The 19481-nt window shown below is 40.7% G+C and overlaps 1 protein-coding gene across 3 annotated transcripts in view; it reads left to right on the plus strand.

Moving 5' to 3' along the window:
* Positions 1 to 19481, plus strand: part of TRIO (trio Rho guanine nucleotide exchange factor) — a 263242-nt gene that overhangs the window by 120390 nt on the left and 123371 nt on the right. For all 3 annotated transcript variants that reach the window (XM_068931428.1, XM_068931431.1, XM_068931429.1), the window contains 3 exons: positions 4677 to 4868; positions 14460 to 14629; positions 15649 to 15823. In XM_068931428.1, the coding sequence (XP_068787529.1) occupies positions 4677 to 4868; positions 14460 to 14629; positions 15649 to 15823 (537 nt within the window). The remainder of the gene's footprint in view (positions 1 to 4676; positions 4869 to 14459; positions 14630 to 15648; positions 15824 to 19481) is intronic.

Raw genomic sequence — 19481 nt, forward strand, 5'->3', positions numbered from 1 at the left:
GCCAAGCTGTGCATAGAAGGGAATAAATGTTCCAGAGTCGATGGACTATAGGTTCATGCATTATTTAGTTTTAAATTGTTGTAAAATGAAAACTGGTGTCTTTCATTTGGCGCTTTTAAACAGAAACACTAGGTAGTCAAAATGCAGCTAAGAAACCCCCCCAGAACTCTAACATATTGACATAAATGCTACAAATATACACTTTGAGAAACTTTGACTTTCAATCGCTAATGTCAAATTTAAGGTTGCCCCTCCCTGATGACCACCTTTGTATTCTTTTGACTTAACTGATTCACTTGCAGGACTCAGATTTTCAGCTTAGAAACAGTGGATGCAGATTAATAGGGAGGCTTTATTTCCCAGTGCATTTTTGTATGAAGCTCTGACTCAGCTTGTCCTGTTTCAGCTATGATTGACGTCTGTTTTTCTACAGCAGTCTAGTTTTTTTGAGCAGTCTAGACTCAAAAAACACGAAAGGTATATGGCAAGACTTAATTAGTGGGATCTTTTTTCCTTAGCTAAGTTTTTTTTCTCCATCTGCAGACTGCATCTGAGTAGGGATACAGACTCGCTCTGCTAGTTTCAAGAGACACAAGAAAGATTCTTCGAAACCTGATTTGAATACCCGTATGGTTTCCCTCCCACTGCCACTACCTCCTTCTTTAAGGCTGGAATTAAAGCTTGTGTGCTTGAACGAGTTCTTGCTTGACTGTACCCATGAAGAGTGTCAGACTAAATACTGTATCAAACTAGAGGTCTGTGTGTTACAGCAGCTTGTGGCTATCATCAGATGCACAAAGAAAAGGACTGTACACTTTAAAAGTTACCTTTACTCCCCGCAATTGTCTGTTGTTAGATGCCTGGAACTGAAGGCTGCATCAGAACCAGTGTGTTTAATAGCCATTAAAGGACTTCTCTTAGACTAACTGCTTTTTTGAATGCGTTTAGGATTTTGGCATATGTGCCAGATCTTGTCGCAGCGAGTTATGCAATTTAATTGTTCCTTAGATAAAAAGTACTTTTGCTTTTTCATTTTAAGTGTGTTGTCTGATACTTAAACTGGGTGGCATCCACTACATTTAATGAGTAGCATATCTTCTCCATTTTCTCTCTACCTCTAACGATTGGTGTAGCTCAGTTAAATCTCTGTCTGTCTGTCTCTCTTCCACCCCACTCACATGTAGTTCACTAAACTTCAGTTTGTCTGAAAGTTAGTTCATACTTCCACTTGTCTCTATTGCTGTCCTTTTTTTTTTTTGGCTGTTTTCCATCCTTTGAACTCTACCTCAAAGTTCACTGCATTGCTTGTTCCTTTCTCTTTTTATCATCAGTCGTACTCATTTCTGCACTAATTTTTTAATTTTTGACTTATCTATAACAGTGACTTTGAGTGCTTTCCGAAAAACAAGGAGGCTCTATGGGATTTTTTTCTGAAGGATATGTCGAAAAGGCTCCTCAATAGCAATACTAGGAAAGTGATGGAATACGTTGTTTGGAAAAGTGGTGGGCTCTCTGTTGCTGGGAGTTTTTCAACGTTTTGGATAAGCAGTCTCATTAATGACTTTTAGGCATAGTTGCTTGTACCTTGGGGCAGAGAGGAATGGACTAGAGGAGGACTTAAAATTCCTAGCAGACTTATTCTTTTCCCCTGGGGTTTGGAAAGGGTGTGATAGTGCAGAAATTCTGAGGAAGGGTTCCTCAGTTTTGATGCTCAGTGGTGAGTTTGTCCCCTGAAGGCCTCTTTGTCAATTTAGGAGAGGGGCATAAGCAGCCTCAAGGGTGAACTCCTGCTCTATCTGCCTGACCTTTTGTATTCTAACTGATGTGACTGTCCTTGTTTCAACACTTTCAAAACCTTCAAAACTTTTTTGTTTTCCTCCAAGCATTGTTTTGAAGTAAGCATAGGGTTGGGAACAGCAATAGTTAGTAGAAGCACTCTTGTATTTGCTGTGATCTCTGTTCTGATGGGCAGTTCATTATCTGCTTAGAGAGGTATTCATGCTATATTTCAATTCTACTTGGAAGAGAAAACTTCATGGTAAGTCATGTGTCTGCTGTTAAGATTTGAGTATTGCAACCCTTTCTGAAGCGGCATCTAGGTTGTGTTAACTGCAAAGTACAGCTAGTTTACCATCCGGTTTACCGAAAGAGAAGTCTGATGTGCCTGGGCATGTGTTATGTGGAAGATACTCCTGGAATTCATTAACAATGCTTCATATGTGAGATAATTTTTTTTTTTTTTTTAAATGGGAAGCTTCTTCAGCCATCTGCAGCGGGGTGTGGCTCTCCAGGCTGGTGAAGTAGTTGTTGTTAGAAGAGTGCCTTAAGGCTGTTCAGCCTTGCCTCTTGAACACACACAAGCTGTGACTGTGGATCTCAAAACACCAAAGCACAGATCAGGCTGTGCTTTGTGCCAGCAAGTACCGAACTGATGATCCACAGCATTGAGTAATGCTCCCCAATGAAAAGGGAAGGGCTTTCCCAGTGAAGCTAGGGAGAAGTTCTCCACCTCTCAGTGTGGTTAAAAAGCTGAAGGTTAAGGAAGGACCAAGATGCTCATAGTCAAGATCAAAGAGCAACATGGCTTGAATTCCTTATGTAAATCATAATAAAAGGAGGGGACCCCCCCCCCTCTCCCCCCCCAATGCGTGAAGAATGTACTGAGTCATGTAAGCTTGATACTGAATGTACAAAACCAGGCACTTGGAACTATCTTCTGGTTTGCTTATTAAAATACACACTTGGAAAGAAAAGTAATAAGAGAAACTTCCCATCAGATGCCATTTGCAGCTGAGTAGTTCAGAGTCGTTTTGTGTATGCAGACAAATTATCTCTTAAACTCCTCAACACCCTTCATTATGAAGCTCTTGATAGATATGAGGAGGCACAAAGACAGAGCAATGATCTGTTCTGGGCTTACCTGGTAATTGCTTGAGACCCTGGAGGACAGCTCTGATTTCCTGGCCCTTAGTTGCGTTTTAGGCCAGGTTTGGGTTTAACATTTCTGGATATTATAATGTTAATTAGAGGTGTGATACTGTATTTATGGCAAAGAAAAAACATACTTGCATAGACTTAATTTATCCTGGCAAACAGCACTTCTCCCTGATACAGTTCAGGTTGGGAGAAGATGATAAAGGCAGAAGGGAAAAGAGAAAGGTGTAAATTACCTTGGCAGAAATTGTTTCTGGACAGCTTGTGTTGCAACCTTATCAGGATGCAGGATGTGGTGGCATAAGCAAAGTTTCTTTAGCGTAGACTTGTCTTCAATCTCTGTCCTCTCCAGAGGCTAATATCCTTCTATGCCTTTGTGATAAGTCCATTCTGAGAACCATTCTAATATATGAAAGCCCAAGGTTGGGGACTAAAAAGAGCACCCAAATTATAGCACTTCTTTGGAACCAGTCCTAGTCTAAATTAGTGGAAAACCTAAAGATGCAAGCTGCAAGTTCTAAGCTTTAAGAATTGTTAAAAATCTCTCTTCTCTGGAACATGGATGTCTTAGAATGGGGACGTTTGGTATCTATTTTCTATTTTAGCTATTTTCTGCTGTGACTGCTCATCTGCTCTTATTGCTCGTATGACATATTGGGAAAATAGTCCACTCTAACACTCCACCATAGTGTACTTCTGAATCTTGCTCTATCACTGCTGTTTCACAAATGCTGATCCAGTTGACTTGGGAATTTGGGATACTTCTTTTCCATAGGGAGGGATGGAAATTCCTCCATCTGTACCTGGTTGCATTACACCTTTCTGTTGGATGTGTGGATTTGATGCTAAGTGTCTATCAGCAGCCAAGTCTTTCTAACCTCTGAAAGTACAATTTGAAAAGGCCATGGCTGTTCGTCCAGTGTTCAAATGGGCCAGTTTACAAGCTGTTAAGCTGGTCTTTATTCTAGTTGTGAATATGAAATATTAATTCCAAGAAGGAATAAATAGGGCAAGTTCTAGGCTGAGGAGACATTCAAATAGACACAAATGAGGAGCTCGGAAATAGTTGTTCACGGTGAAAAGAAAAAAGGATCTAGAAATGTAAAAACATTTTAAATAAGATTGTATTCCGTGACCCTTAGAAAGTAAGAAAGAAAAATAAGTTCAAAGGGCCTTTTTGTCCTTTAATTTCCGTTAGTGCTGTAGCATAACAAGAGGTTATGCTCTTGTTATGCTACAAGACATAACATAGAGGTTACATACAAGAGCATAACAAGGGGTTATGCTCTTAGGTCTTTTTCTTTTAAGAAAAAACAAAACAAACCAACAAAAACACAGAATATGGAGATCTTCAAGTATTTTTCATTTCTACTACCTTCCAAAAGTGAACATATAAACTTGTGGTGCTATGAAAGAGAGGTATATTGCCAAAAGAGATTAGTTCACCTTTCTTTCACTACTTTGTGTGTTGAAACTGATTACCATAATGCTTTGCCTTGGAGAAAGTAAGGCAACAGTTGGAAACTACAGATGCTTTTTTAATGCCAAGTGTGGAGGGATTTTGTCAGAGAATTAAGTTTAGTACCTACTGTAATTATTCTGTTGTCATGGAAATATCACATCAGTTAATGACTGTTTATTTTCCATTAGGTTTCCTATTGCGGGCAACAGAGCACTGACTTTAAAATAGATAGTGAATTTTCATTCCTTTAATACTGTGAAACTAACTTATTTCTCTACAGAACACATATACCAATGCAGATAAACTTCTAGAAGCAGCCGAACAGCTGGCTCAGACCGGGGAGTGTGACCCAGAAGAAATCTATCAAGCTGCCCATCAGCTCGAGGACAGGATACAGGATTTTGTTAGGCGTGTGGAGCAACGCAAAATCCTGTTGGACATGTCTGTGTCCTTTCACACCCATGTTAAAGAGGTAAAACTGATGATAAATGAAGTTCACAACTTTTAGCCTTTAAACCAAGTCTGTCCAACGTTGCTTTCAGTGTTACAACCCTGCTACAGGAAGTAATGAACCCATATTGTGTAATGAGGTTTGGATTAAAACTCAAAGTGTAATTCATTGCAAGTCAAGGAGAGGGAGAATTGTCGCGTGTTTGAGTGTGGTTTTGTGGGTTTTTGTTGGGAGGATTGTTTTGTTTTGTTTTTTTTTTGTAAGCAGCTTCTACTTTGCTGTGCAAAGTTAGCATGCAGCAGCAGCACTATTTCTCTCAACCACCCCATCGCTTTTATGAAGGCTGGAGTGTTGATGGGGTTCCATGGTGAACTGAATTGGGGAACTGATATGTCAAGGGAAAAAAAAATTCAGACAAAGACTCTTAATTTTCAGCTAAGTCACTTTTCTGCTCTGGTTCAGAACACAGATTGTACACGTTTGTAGGCTGATGGGGGCCAGTGGAATGGGCCAGAACAAGAATAAGGATTTCAGTAAGGGTTGTTGGCTAACAGTGGTGACACATCTTGACAACTGTGGATTGTTTGTGTTTTCTGCTTAGAGCTCATGTTAAATCTTTTCACTGTTTGAATAGGTGGAAGTATCAAAGGCTTTTGGCTCTTGGAATATCAGAGTTTGTGTCTTTCTCTCGTTTACCCTGCATAGAGTAGACTGTGGTTAGTGGGGAAGTGTAGTATTCAGAACACTTTCTTCAGCAAAACTGTGTAGGGGATAAGGGTGGGAGGCTTTTTGTTTGTGAACATCTGCTTTATACTTGAAACAAATGCACAAGGCAGTTGGTCTTTGAAGGAGGTTGAGAGTGAGTACTTTCTAGCTGTAGACATGAGTCCCTAGCTCCCCCATCAGTTTTTTGTTAGATGCTTGCTGCTATTCTCTCAGGACTCTGCTTGCTTAAGTGAAACATAAATGCTGTATTCTAAGAACTACTATCCCGAGCTATTCTTTTGGGTCAACATTTTTGCTTAACTTTTCTTAAGCACTTACTGCTGTTTCATTACCTACTGTGAAGCACAGGAGCAATCAGCTGCTGAAATGTGTTCATTGTTTCTATAGATTTCTTCATTATCTGTTTTTCTTAGCACGGAGAGGAGCAGCTGGAATGGTATTTAAATGGACATTGTTGATTGTAGTGATGAAAGATGTAGGCTGTGAAAGGAATTGCAAGAAAGGGGCTTCAGAAAAGAAAAGGCAAAAAGGCAGGCTGGCCTTGTGAGTCAGTGCTGAGCAATTCTGGGATGCTGTTCCAGATGTGCTGGAATGTTGCCACTGCTCCCCTAGATAATAATGTTTTATTGAAAAAAGATATTCTGTATCTTGATTTATTTCTTCTGGAAAAGGGATATTATTGTGACCCTGTAAGTGCACACAGCTGTTACCATGGCAGCCTCTTTGTAGCCTGGACTTTGGGGAAAGGAACTGTGGCTGATGTATAAACACTGAAATTGCTTATTTTTTGATAATGTGGCTGACCTCTATACCTAATGAAGCAGAGAAGATTAGAAAGAGTACTTATTTATATAAGCAAGATGAGCTTTTTATTTATTTATTTATGTGCTACTTAAAAATACAGACCAGAGAGTGAGGCAGGTGATTCATATTTATTTGACTAGTCCTTTGGTTACAGTGCAAAGAAACGGCAAGCGCAGAGCTGTACTGTGTTTTCTGTATTGTATTCTATTTTCAAGTGCATGTTGTTAGTTATCAAATGTGTGTGGAGGGCTGAGATGGCCATATGGCAGATGATAATGTCCTAAACCTGAAAGTCATCCTTAACTTTGGTGGCAGGAGAGTTGCATGTCTCCTGCAGGATGTGGGGATTTGCTGCAGGAATTAGTGCATACCTATAAGCACGTAACTCTTCTGCTATGTGGTTAAGAAATTAATGCGTCTGTTTAGGTGATGGTGAGAGGAGTTCAAAGTAGTGGGCGGAGGTACTGGTTATTGAACTCCTGAGACACATTTCAGTCATTTAAAAAAAAAAAAAAAAGAAGTTTCACCCTTCAACTGTTCAGGGTGAATTTTGTTTCTTTAAAGTTTTTGTTTTGTTTTGTTTTTTTCTGGACTGAAAATGAGCATGAAAAATAAAACCATGTTTATGTGTGACAGTTTGGAGGGAGCCGTAAAGCAAAAAAAAAACAGTTGGTCATCTAAGTTATTGGCTGTTTGGCGGCCTTGAAGTCTAGCTCTGATATCCATCCGGTCTCCTGATTTTTTGAAATAGGGTTTTTTGTTTTGTTTTTCTTTTTCCCTAGAAGTACTTCCCATTGAATTAATGTTCCTCTGCTGGATAGGAGCATTCCGATATTTCTTTTCCCCTGTAGCCTTTTAACTGTCTTACTGTCCTCAGAATTTGCAACTTTAAGCTTCCCTGGGAAGCACCAGCCCTGCAGTGCTTGCACGGTACCGTTGCGCTGCTTGCACTTAGTAAATCAGTGCAGCCTTCTGCGTTCAGAAGTGACCTGCTTGCCACAAAAGCAGTAGATCCCTGTGATGTTTCCTGGAAGTAACAGACTTTTGTTATACCTGTGCAGAAAGCAGCCATGTAGCATGCGTTCAGCAGCCCACTAAGATGCACACTGAAAGCGTTGGCCGTCTCTGATGGCTCCAGAAGTTCTGTAGCCAGGTTATAGGTACCCCCAGGTAGAGTTCCTGCTCCTTAGAAGAGGAGTTCTTGGGCTCCTCGTGGACCTACCTCAGTAGACTGAATTTCTCGCCAGGAAAAGAAAATGTGTTCAGGAAAGCCTGAATAGGGAAATCAGAAGTATGATGTTAGGCAATGGTATCACCATCGCTCATTTTGCTTATTTGAGATCCAAGAAAATCAGCTGTTTGATATATACACATATACCTACATACATATACACCTACATACATACATACATATATATATATACATATATATATATATAAATTATGGTTCCATGATGCTGTGTTAGTATTAAACTTGTAGTGTTGTGAATATTGATTTTTAATTCCTGTGCCAACAATGAGATTCTTCAATCAATAAGCCAAATTTTTCAGGAAGTGAAGTAGCTGAAGTTAAGCTGCCTGCTGGCATGCTTTAAAGTATGTGGGACCATAAATATCCCCATCCAAATCTCTGTATGTTGGAAGTACGATGTCCTGGCATGCTCCCAGCCTGAGGATGGAAAAATACAACTGATCATCCAGGATTGTTGACCATCACAAGACAATTAATCCCTTATGGCTTTTATTCCTTTGGCATTTAATAGTATGGGAAGGGAGAAGATGAAATCTGATTTTGCACTGGAAGTCTTATGCAGGTAAAATAACTTTTCCCAAGTAAGTGGATATCATAGTTTGTGCACAAAAAGTAGCAGCAAAAGCCACAGTAGTCCATGCTGTGAAATCTTGCATCAGGTAGAGTAGAACAGAATTTTGATGAGAATTCAAATTGTTCTGCATATATATACACATATATATATAAGTATATGTGTGTGTGCGCCTCTGTGTGTATGCTTGTGTATCGCATCATTGTGTGTATGTATGTATCATATATTTTATATATACACATACATGTGAAATTAAATGGCATATATATATATATATATATATATATATATATATATAAATGCAGTTAAATGGCTCCCTCAGCATCTATGAGTGGGAAGACTGAAATCATGGCCAAGCTAGGTGTTTGTAGTAGTGCCAAAGTACAGCAAACAGATATTTTCTGAACTGGAATAAAATGTGGGAATACAGATCAGAGCTGAATATACATGGAAGAGAATGATCCCTTAAGAACGTGTTGGCTTTTTGCGTGTAACCTTCTTGTGTGTTCTGACAAGTTAATTATAAAATAGCTCAGAGCACTTTTTCTGCATACATGTATGCTGGATGATGTTACTAGAAGATGCCTGTTTTTTATTTTTCACCTTACTCAAACTAAAGTTTACATCAGAATATATTGAGCTGGAACCAAAGAAAATGGAAGTGGAATTGGCAAAGATTTCAGATACAAAAACTCACTGCTCCTGAGGAAAACTAATGAAAAAATAGTATGCACAAGCTGTTGGAGAAAGGTGATATTGTTTTGAGGGTGCTAGAGTATGGGAAGGCTGAGGAAGCCTTGCTGTGACCGTGGCACTGCTGACTCATTCATGTCTATGGCGTGCGTGGTTTTGACCCCCAAAAAACTTGTTAACAGTATTGCTTTGTCTCATGCCTCAGTGCCAGAAATATGGTCTCCTGTGCATTACCCAGTAGATAGGAGGACGTCCATCTGCAGAGCCTTTCATTCATTTCCTCCAGGGTGAGCCCTGAGGTGACAGCCTTGGTGCTATGGTTGCCCAGCACCCCCAGATATTCAGTTCTGTAGTGTAAGTTTGGACGACGGTAATGAAGCCATTGTCTTCAGAGCTGGCAACCGGAGCGTGCCCTCTTCAAGCACCGCATCAGCTTTTGGATGCCCTCGTATCACCGTTACGGCTTCGTTGCACAGAGTTTTGTGCACCTCTAATATTCTATCACATAATTACACTACAGTAGAGCTCACTGTGACCAGTCTGGCGAAATTCATGAAATGTGGTGTTTGGTCACTGTTTTGGTATGCCAATATTCTTGAATCTGAGAGCTGAGGAGGGCGGTTTTAAAACCTGAAAGAAGAGAAGCAGGTTCAGAGGCAGTTCAGGGTGTTGTGTTTGGGTGGTTTGGTATGACTGTAATCCGGTTACCTAACCCTGGTTTTCTCTATCAATGTTGGTAGCCTTGCATGGAAAAAAGGGGTCAAACTTATCCTGGCATTATTTAAATAGTATTTATTCAAGAAGCAGAGCACCTTTAAACTACGTAAACTATGCCATGGTATAGAGATGTTTTCTTGTTTGTGTAAGAAGTGGGACAGATGCTAACAGAATGCTAGTAGTCAGTGTCGTTTTAGGAAGAAACTTGGTATTGCTTCAAGGACAGTTTTGTTTCGAATAGGAAACTCACTCAACTATAATTGTAGAGTACGTAGAAATATTTGAAGCTTTCCTGAGGTAATTAAATCTCACTTTCAAAAAATATGCATGCGTTTAGTGTCTTAAATGTCACAGAAAGGCCCTGGAAGACAAATTCCTGAAGCTTTAACATCTCAACTTTTTGATGTTAATAAGGTGCAGTTTTTGTCTGCTGCGTGTCCAGACACACATGCACGTGTGCCCCCCACCCCGGAACTGCTTTCTACCCACACATGCTTTTTGGGGAGCACTGCTGCAACATTTAGCCTACACAAATAACAGCTCCTTAAGCAAGGGTGCCTGGGGTAATATGCATGCTGCAACGCTGTGCTTGGGGGTAGGGGGGAAAAAGAGGAATTGGCAATTTTTAAATACAGAAGCGATGCGTCTTTCTTTGTCTTAACTTACTGAAAAGTCTTGACTGCAGATCCAAAAAGCCGGTGGTATAAAAATAAAAAACAATTAATTGTGAAAGAGATGGACAGATATTTTACCTTAAAAAATTAACTCTAAACTTGGGAAGATATTTACGCACAAGTGATTGATCTCTAATTATACTCTGTAAAATACCTTAAGATCAATCCCGAAGGCTTATTTAGCTGCAGTCTTCCAGGAGGTTGCAGGGATGGGACTTAAATGGATGGAGGCTCGATGGAAACACTGAAACTTCCAGGATGTGACAGACAATTAAGCGAATGCTATCTCAGCGACTAATGGCACGCTCCCAAGAACTTAGGAAAGAGGTAGCACAGGATGCAGGCTCATTCAAGCAGATGTTTCTTCGGCTGTGCCTATATTTAGATCAAGAAAAAATACGCTGGGTGAAACATTTGCCTGTCAGGGATTCAGAATTTGATTTCCCTGTCCAATTTTAGCTTCGCTAGGATGCGAAGAGCAGAATAAAGGAGAACCACCTCGTTCAGTTGACTGAGTGTAGTTACTTATACTGGTGGTGTTCTCACCCCACTGTGCATTGGAGTTCTCAGTACCACTGGGTAAAGCTCTTCCAAAGGTCACGGGACTCAGTGGTGGGTTTGGTCTTCATGCCCAGTCCTTTACAGAGTAATAGAAAGACATGACTGGAAGTTGCTCAAAAAAATCACACTGAAAGAAAGTTGATAGCTTTTCGATGACAAGGTTTTCATTAGGTTCTTCTGGCTAAGCTCTATTTTGGTGAATGGTGTATTACCTCAAAAAGTTGAACTAATGAAAATCTGTACTTCCCTGATGAACATATGTGTGGGTGCCCTTATCTCTGTTGGTTCCCCACAGTGAACTCTCTGGTTTCTTTTGGCTTTGCTATGCAAGGCTTTGCTCCCTTGTACTGTCTTCATCCTTAGTTTTATATCAGGAAGCAAGGTCAATTAAGTAATTTACACTGTATGCGGTGCTAATTCTGGTTTTGAAACTTTCCGCAAGTCAGCAGGCTACACCAGTTGTGCCTAAGCTCCTCTGAGTAGATTGCGAGAGCTCTGACCTGACGGTTGTGTTTCTCTCTTGTGGCTTTATGCTAACTTTTGTGCGTAGAGTGCATCACTTCAAGATTATTTTGAGGGGACGCTGTTTGTTAGAAATGTGTTTAGTGGGAAAGGATAAAAAGCTTACTTGGTAACGCATTAGAGTAACTTTTGATGTGCAAGTGTCACAAAGCTGTGTAGTCACTTCAGAAATGACTTAAACTGTTCTACTTTCACCAGCATATGAATCACAGCTAGACGAGTAATGCATATTAATTACTATTGTTATTCCTCTGCACGTTTGCGAAATGTTTTTCCTGCCCAAGCAGCGGGTGACTCTGCTAATGAACTAGCAAATGCAGCATGAGCCCCTTAGTGTATCTTAGGGGCAAGATACTGTGTTTACAGTCATGCTGATTCTGTCCTGAGGAGCTAGTTCTCCATTTCTGGCAGCCGGACCCTGAGCCAGTCCACATAACCCTCTGCTGTGCCAGTGTCCACATCCTTCTGCTCTAGGTGGTGCTGCTGTAGACCGGCTCTGTGGAGTGAAAAGTCTGCTTGTTCTTTGTTGGCTCTGTCTACGGTACCCGGAGTGAGCTTGAAGGGAGATATTCACATGGGCAGTACATCAGCAGCCCAGCGTCTCCAGGCTTCATTGGTCCTGCCAGGTCCTCTGCACCCCAGTACAGAAGTGGCTTACGCATGCTGGAGGAGTTAGTATTGCAGAGGCGAGGTGTCCCTCGCACGGCTCTGATGGGAGGCTCGGCTGCAAAAGAGCTGTGAGAAGAATTTGGAGTTGTTCTCAGACCTTCCTTGAGTTGCAGAACTTGTAAGGGAGCCGAGAGGCGAGCTTCATATAGTCCAAGAGGCTCAAAATGGCTTTAATTCCAGTTTGTCTGTGATAAGTGTCTCTGAAAATTAGGCTGCTTGTTAGCCAGTTTAAATAGTGCAGTAAGCACCAGGTAGAGCTCTTCCAGCTAGCACTGAATCCGTTAGATCTGCAGTTGACAGCAAAGCGTTACTCTCTCTTTAACTAATATAATTGCAGAGCTGCAAGTTTTTGCACTAATTTTGTGTACAAACCAGCTCGCTTGGAAGATCTCTAACAGTGTCCTATTTTTCTGGTTCAGACATAAGCTTCATAAGTTGAGAGGGAGAAAAACGTGTCTTCTGGGCATTGAAATCTAGTAAAGTTTTCAGTTTGTATTGTCAAGCTACTGGATCTGAAGTTTCATTTGTCTTGAAATGAAATTTGTACTCCTAAGTGTGCATTTGGAAAAAATAAAAATAAAAAAATGAAAATTCGGTCCTGCGTTGGGTTATGTTGGAGTGAACACTGCTTTTGGCACATGTGGTAAGTTTTATTGATGCGTGCTCCTTTTATTAAGAAAGACTGCTGTGACTTGAGATTGTAGTGTGTATGAATATGGAATTGCATTCAAATATGTGACAGTTATTGTCTTTGAAGCCTATGTGTAGTCAGAAGAATATCGTGCGTATGAATAGGCAGTTCTGTTTTCTTTTTTTAGCAACAAACTTTGTAGAAAACAGTTTGGTTAAATCTTGTTAATCTTTTCTGATTTGTGAAAGATGAGCCTGTGGCTTGCTGCTTTCAAAACCTACTGTAAGATGTGTATAAGGCTCTAAAATATATAGAAAGTTTTTGTTTGTTTATTCTTAAAAAACAAAACAAAACAAAAACCAAAGCTTTAATACAACTGGTTATGCAAAACTTGGACTCCTTCATTGAATTTTCAGTTTTAATGTAGCTCCATTGTTAGTTAATAAATCTTTGAGCAAAATGTTATAGAGACAACAGCATGAAATAGGTATTTCTATAGAAACTGTTAAGTAAAGAAACAAAGAAAGCACTTATTTTGCTGTCTTTTGAAATTAAGCTGGTTTGCTTACTGTCAGTATTTTAATTATGTTAACGTTTTAATTAGGTTCAAAGTTAATGAAACCTATTTATATTCCTAAAATGTATGAAGGCAGAGATTAAAATGTAGTCAAAAGATCTTAATGCTTTCAGTCGAAACAGAGCTATTCTTTCAGGATTAAAGAAAAAATTAGTCGTCGTTCTTGGAATCGTGAACCGAATATGCAGCGCGATGATAAAAGAGAGGAGGGACCTGATTTGAACGCTTCCTGAGAGACTAGCTGTTGCATTGTGCTGCAAGTGCTCGCAAGGGGTATCACGGGAGGCAGGCACCCTCTCTCTGTACAAGCAGCATTTTTACTGTTTGCCTGTTAGATGCCTGATGTTTATTGGTTAAAATTTTCCACAGAGAGCTTAGGATGTAACAGCTTCCCTCGTAAAATTGTGGAAAAGACCAGAGTATGATTCAAGTGACCAGTAATAATACTTAGCCAGCGTATACCCAGGGAATTTTCCATAGGCTACAGCGTGCGAGTAGTTCTGTACAAGGATGCGTGCATATGTGAAGGAAAAAAATGTGAAGACATTGGAGTTAACTAGCTTAACTACTTGAGATGGTTTTTGCTGTAATAATGTTAAATTGAAGTGAACAGGGTAATCATCATAGCTGCAGAGATTATGCTAGCAAGTAAGTGTTTTTTTTCATCTGATTTTTCTCTGTAGAGACAAGGAGAAACAGAAATTTCATTTTCTGAAATGCACTTTTCTTTTCTCTCTTTTTGAAGGCCACTGAGAAGTGTCATGTTATCTATGTGCATGTGTCGGCCTGGCAGTGCAAATGTGATGGTGGCCACAATACATCTCCCTTCCTTCCTTCCTTCCTTCCTTCCTTCTCTCGGGGAGGGTTACCATAGCATTTCCCTGCCGGTGCCTCTCTCGCCGTGCTGCAGATGGGATTCTCGCTATGAACGCAGTGCTGCTCCCTCGCAGGCGCTCGGGACTGTAGGAGGAAAATGGGAAAGAAAGGGTGACTTAGCAACACGGAGAAAGCTTTCTTGGTATTTCCAACAAGTGAAAACCTTAGTTTGAACAAAGGCTCCTTTTTATTAAAGTGAAGATGGGATTTTCCTATGAAGAGAAACAAATCCTGTTTTCTGCCCCCATCCCCCAAATCTGTTTTTCCTGTCCAGGGAAACTGATTTGGAATAGTGTCTGCCTGATCCTGGTGCTTATGTTTCTTTTTGTTCTCCTTTAGCTGTGGACATGGCTTGAAGAGTTACAGAAGGAGCTGCTTGATGATGTCTACGCTGAGTCTGTGGAGGCTGTCCAAGACCTGATTAAACGTTTTGGTCAACAACAGCAGACCACTCTGCAGGTTACAGTCAATGTCATAAAAGAAGGTGAAGATCTCATACAGCAACTAAGGTAATGCGTGTTTGAATCCAAATAATGTTACATCTTTCGAGGTTTTACTGTTTGTAAAACATCAGGCCTATTTCCTTTAAATCTCTTCTGGCACATCTCTAATATTCTGCGAGTCTTTTCCTATTGTGAGGGTAGAGATGAAGACTAAAAGATATGACCTGTAAATAAATTCTATAAATATTAGGACTACATTTATGTTTCGTTTGGTACCGATTGTCTCTATCTGTTTACAGGAAGTTCAGCTCATAAACACTACCTTCACCAAAAGGACATTTTGTTTACATAAGCTACCTTTGTGATAGGAGCAATCATATATCTTTGTAGGCTGACTTGCAGGGCTCGGCAGTGTCTCTTGCAGGACTCTGCAGAGTCCCAAGCAGTGGCCCTTTTATAAAGTGACACTTGAAATTGTTTTGCTCACTGATATGTAACTTTTATCCAGCAGAGACCGTCAATTTGCAGTCCATTTTGTTCAATAAATGGACTGTTCTGTTAATTTGGGGCCCTTCTGCACTGGTACATGCCCCGTTTGCTGCAGGAGTTAATGCTATCTTATCTGATTTTGCAGCTTTAATATAACAGTAAGAGATCAGGGTTTTTCATTTTGTTTCTCTCCAAATTTCTGATTTTCATTTTTCACTGCCAGGAAGCTTCAGTGGAGTAAATAGTTATCAGATGCCACTTCCTTTTCACAGTAAAAGGATTTGTTCCTGGTTTTAAATTTTGTTCTGCCTGTAAACAGAACGTCCTTAAATGCTGAATTGGTCAAAAAATGAAAGTAATCTCATTTCTTAATACTTTTTCAACTATTAAAATATAATTTGGACTTTTTCTTAACCAGAGGTTCTACTAACAAAAATGTACAAACTTAGCCTTCATGTAATGTGCCTTGCACTGACCCTCTTACCTTTTTTTAAAAAAAAAAAAAAAAAGGTCTTACATTTCACGGTCGTATGTGGAATCTAAATTGTGTTGCCTTTTTTTAATACTTTTTTCTTCTTTTTCTGTGCTCTGAATAGGGATTCTGCCATTTCTAGTAACAAGACCCCCCATAACAGCTCAATCAATCACATAGAGACAGTCCTGCAGCAGCTGGATGAGGCCCAGTCTCAGATGGAGGAGCTGTTTCAAGAGCGCAAGATCAAGCTTGAGCTGTTCCTGCAGCTCCGCATATTCGAAAGGGACGCGATAGATGTGAGTGTCTGCTTTGAGTTGCACAGCGTTTGCTGCTTGTTGTGTGGGAACGTTTATACTGTGAAGGTTGTGTGGTTGTATTGACATGTGGCTCAACTGACTGATGGGCTTAGTTCTCACCTGAACTTTCTGACTGACTTTTGTCTTGCGTGTGAAAGTCCCGGCAGAGTATGGAGCTAGGCTCTTTGGTATTAATTCCAGCTCTGATTGGATCCCAGTGTGCCTTTGAAAAAGTGTCTTGTCATATAAAATCGTAATGTACCAGTTGCTTCATCTGGCAAGTATGGTTTGAATATCAAGCTACCTTGATATAACTGATAGGTTAATAGTAAAGATGAACGGGAAGACTTGCAAGGAGGGGTTAGTACAAAAGCTCTAAACTGTTGCTTTGTCCTAATCTCTCTCTTCTCTTTCTTTTCCCTATCGGCAGCCCTTTTTTCAGTTGATAGCTACAAGCGGTGCTTGGAATTCTATTTTAATCTTTGGGAGTGTTGTTAAGGGCTGTTTGTGGGGGAGGGTTTTTTGTATTTGTTATTATTTTTTTTCCCCCTCTTTCAGTGAGACTTTCCCGGCTCTCAAAATAGTGCAAGCAGTTGTATTTGGTGTGTGATCACTACCCTGCCAAATTTCAAGCTGTTTTCAGACTGTATCAATTTTGGAGCATAGTTATAGCAATATCAGTTGTAAAGTTTATGGTTGTATATAGAAGCCTGTATACAAACAGACATGAAACTCCACGTGTAGCTTATGTTGGTAGAATTGCGTTAAAAAGTTGCACCTAAGTTGATGTAAGCAAAGTTGACCTTTGTAAAACCACTAGCACTGTACACAGTGACTAAAATTGAGCTGATTCTTCCAAAGCATCAAGGTAATTCGCTGGTGCATGATCCTGTGTGACGATATAACGGCTTACCCCCTGGGGCTCTGAAAACCAAAAGGTGCAGCCTTAACTTTTCCCTTTCCCTGGCAAATGGTAAAACCCGCAACAGTGGGTTAGGTAGGAATGATGCCAGGGTAAAGAGGCAACCAGTGGAAGTGATAGCTCCTCAGGTTTTTTCTTAAAATCAAGGTTAGATATCATTGCTGGAATGTTGGTTTAGTCAAGTAGATTGTTAGGTGCAATGCAGGAATAGGCAGGCACACCTCCCTGATCTGTGGCCCCAGAGGAAGTGAGACTGTGCACACTACAGTAATAATAACTCTAATGTAAAGGAAGACTAAGAAGGTTCTCTATTTTGCGGTTCACACTGGGAAGATGAAACTAGTCTGCAGGGACTTCACTGTTTCGGTTATGTGAGAGCATCTGTCTTGAACATGTAAAGGAGAGGCTGGACCGGCTTGGTGGAGCTGTGATTGTGATAATTAATTGGATGACTGGTCCATATGGAGAGGCATAAAAGGTATCTTCTGGTTACAAGCTTGTCAGCAGTTTTACCATCCACACAGAAGCAATCCCCAGAGCTCGATGGGGTCTGTGTGACATTCTTAAGTAGAGCGCTGAACTGGAGGGAGTGGGAGGAGTAAGGGCTGGTGAGAAAATTGAAGGCAGAATTAGATTCAGACTTGCAGTGAAGTTCTGTGAGTGCTCTCTGCTATAGGTGACCTGAACCAGAATTTTACAATAGCAGAAAGTCAGTGGCAGGCAGAGTCCTGTTTTGCAGGTGTGCCTCTGGTCCTTCAGTGCAGTATAGCATCTGTATACATAGCAATACTACTGTGTATATCGTTTGGTGATGCTGATAGGATTTTGCAGTGGAAAGCTGCATATCCTAACTTGATAGTTCTTGCTTTTTCTAAAGCTGAAACTTGGCATGCTTTATACTTTGGCATGTACAACATAAAGCAACGCGCCAGTTACCGGGTCGAAAGAGTTAGGGTGTCTTTATGTGACTCAGGGAAAAAAAAAAAATCACGCTTACTTGAGTGCCAAGGAACTTTTCAGGGAAGAAGTTGGGCTGTGATGACCTGGCTAAAGAGCGTCTTTAGCAAAACGTTGGTTGTTTTGCTGCCTCTGTACCCTGTCCTGTCTCTCTGCTTCCTCAGCGCAGCCTGGTTCTCCTCTCCCTCTCCCTGAAGGCAGACACGTTTGGAAACTTCTGGGAAGAAAATGCAGGGAGTAGTTCCAGATCAGTTATTTGAAAGCAGAAGCTCAGATGAAGTAATGTGATAGTGAGGAGGAGCCAATGTTTTCATACCAGCCAGGAACTTACAGGCCTTGTTTTGACCTCCTATTTTGTCACAGGTTTTGTGCGACTGGCCAAGTCAGTTAAGACTTGCTTGTAGGGGCCGTTCCTTCAGGGTAGCGTCCTGTGGGGACAGTTTTTGTGGAAGGAGAGTAGTGTTTCTAGCTTTGCTTATTGCATGCAAAATAGCACAAGCTGGAATGAAACAAAAGATACCCTCGGGGGCTGCAGGGTCTTACTGTGCAGCTGTGTTCCTTGGGCCGGTGGTGAGGCTTGCCACCAGGGTTAGTTGTCATCTTCTCCCTTTTCTTCCCTGGACTTATCGAATACTCTTCTAGTTTGTTTTCGTACCTGACTTTTATCTTGCAACTGTTCAGATTTCTGCTGTTTCTCTGAAGTTGCTCTAACTACAGCCCCTTGGTCTTAGCATATAAACATGACTCTCTCTATACTTGGTAAGCTTGGAGGTACTATTGCTGTGAGGTAGTTGAAGGACGATGAATGCCTGTACTAACTGAAGGCAAAGCAAAGGAGAAAATAATGTCCATGAAGAATCTCTTTTTAGGGTTAACAAGTATTTGCAGCAAAGAGAAGCAATACATGGGCTTAGATAGCAGAAAGGTAGCACTGGTAGTATAGTCTGCAGTACGTGCTTTTTGTTGGGATGTGTAAATTGTTGCATCTGTGTCTGTGCATTTCTGCTTGTCCGTGACTTAAATGCCTCTAAGCCTATGTCAGGGCTCCATACAGAGCATACGACACACATTTCAGGGCACAACTTTATCTCTGCTCTATTTTTGGACCATAGTTACAGGATGCCTGTTAGTTATCCAGTTGAAAAGGCAAGGATGCAAGATGCTGGGTCACAGAGACTTCACTCTTTTTCCCTTCCTTCCTTTTTCTTTCTCCCCTAGTACATAAAGTTTTCCAGGTCCTGGTTAGCATTCAGTTGGCCCAAAGAAGAGTACTTAGACCCTTCTGAAGAGAGATGTGTGGTTCCTAGTTTCTTTCCCAGTTAGCATGAAAGAGTCTGCACCCCTTGGGTGCTGTACCCTGCTTCATTTCCTGCCAGTAATGTACTTTAACAAACGTAAAAGTATGTCAGGCAGCTCATACTGCACACTGGGAACTTCTTCAACAGCTGATAAGGTAAGTGGTTTCCCTGTGTTTATGCTAGGGTATCCGTTTCCTGAAGAACAGAATTAATTTGTTTGATTCAGTAAATCTGATTGTCTACTAGAGTCACTCATCGTTGTTCTGTTTAATTAATGTTAATTGTCATGACAAAACTTTAAAAACAAAATAGGAGCTTACTCTAAAAGTGTCTCTTGCAAAGCAGAAATTCCAGGGGAAGCCCTGAAGGATGTGGGCAGAGAGCACTTAATACGCTTTCTTTTTTTTTTCTTTAACTGCCGTCAATACTTTCAGATTTGCGCTGTGGGATCATAAAGGCTGAATAGGTCACCTTGAGCCAC

This window comes from Struthio camelus, chromosome 2 (assembly GCF_040807025.1).
Source record: "Struthio camelus isolate bStrCam1 chromosome 2, bStrCam1.hap1, whole genome shotgun sequence".
NCBI lineage: Eukaryota > Metazoa > Chordata > Aves > Struthioniformes > Struthionidae > Struthio > Struthio camelus.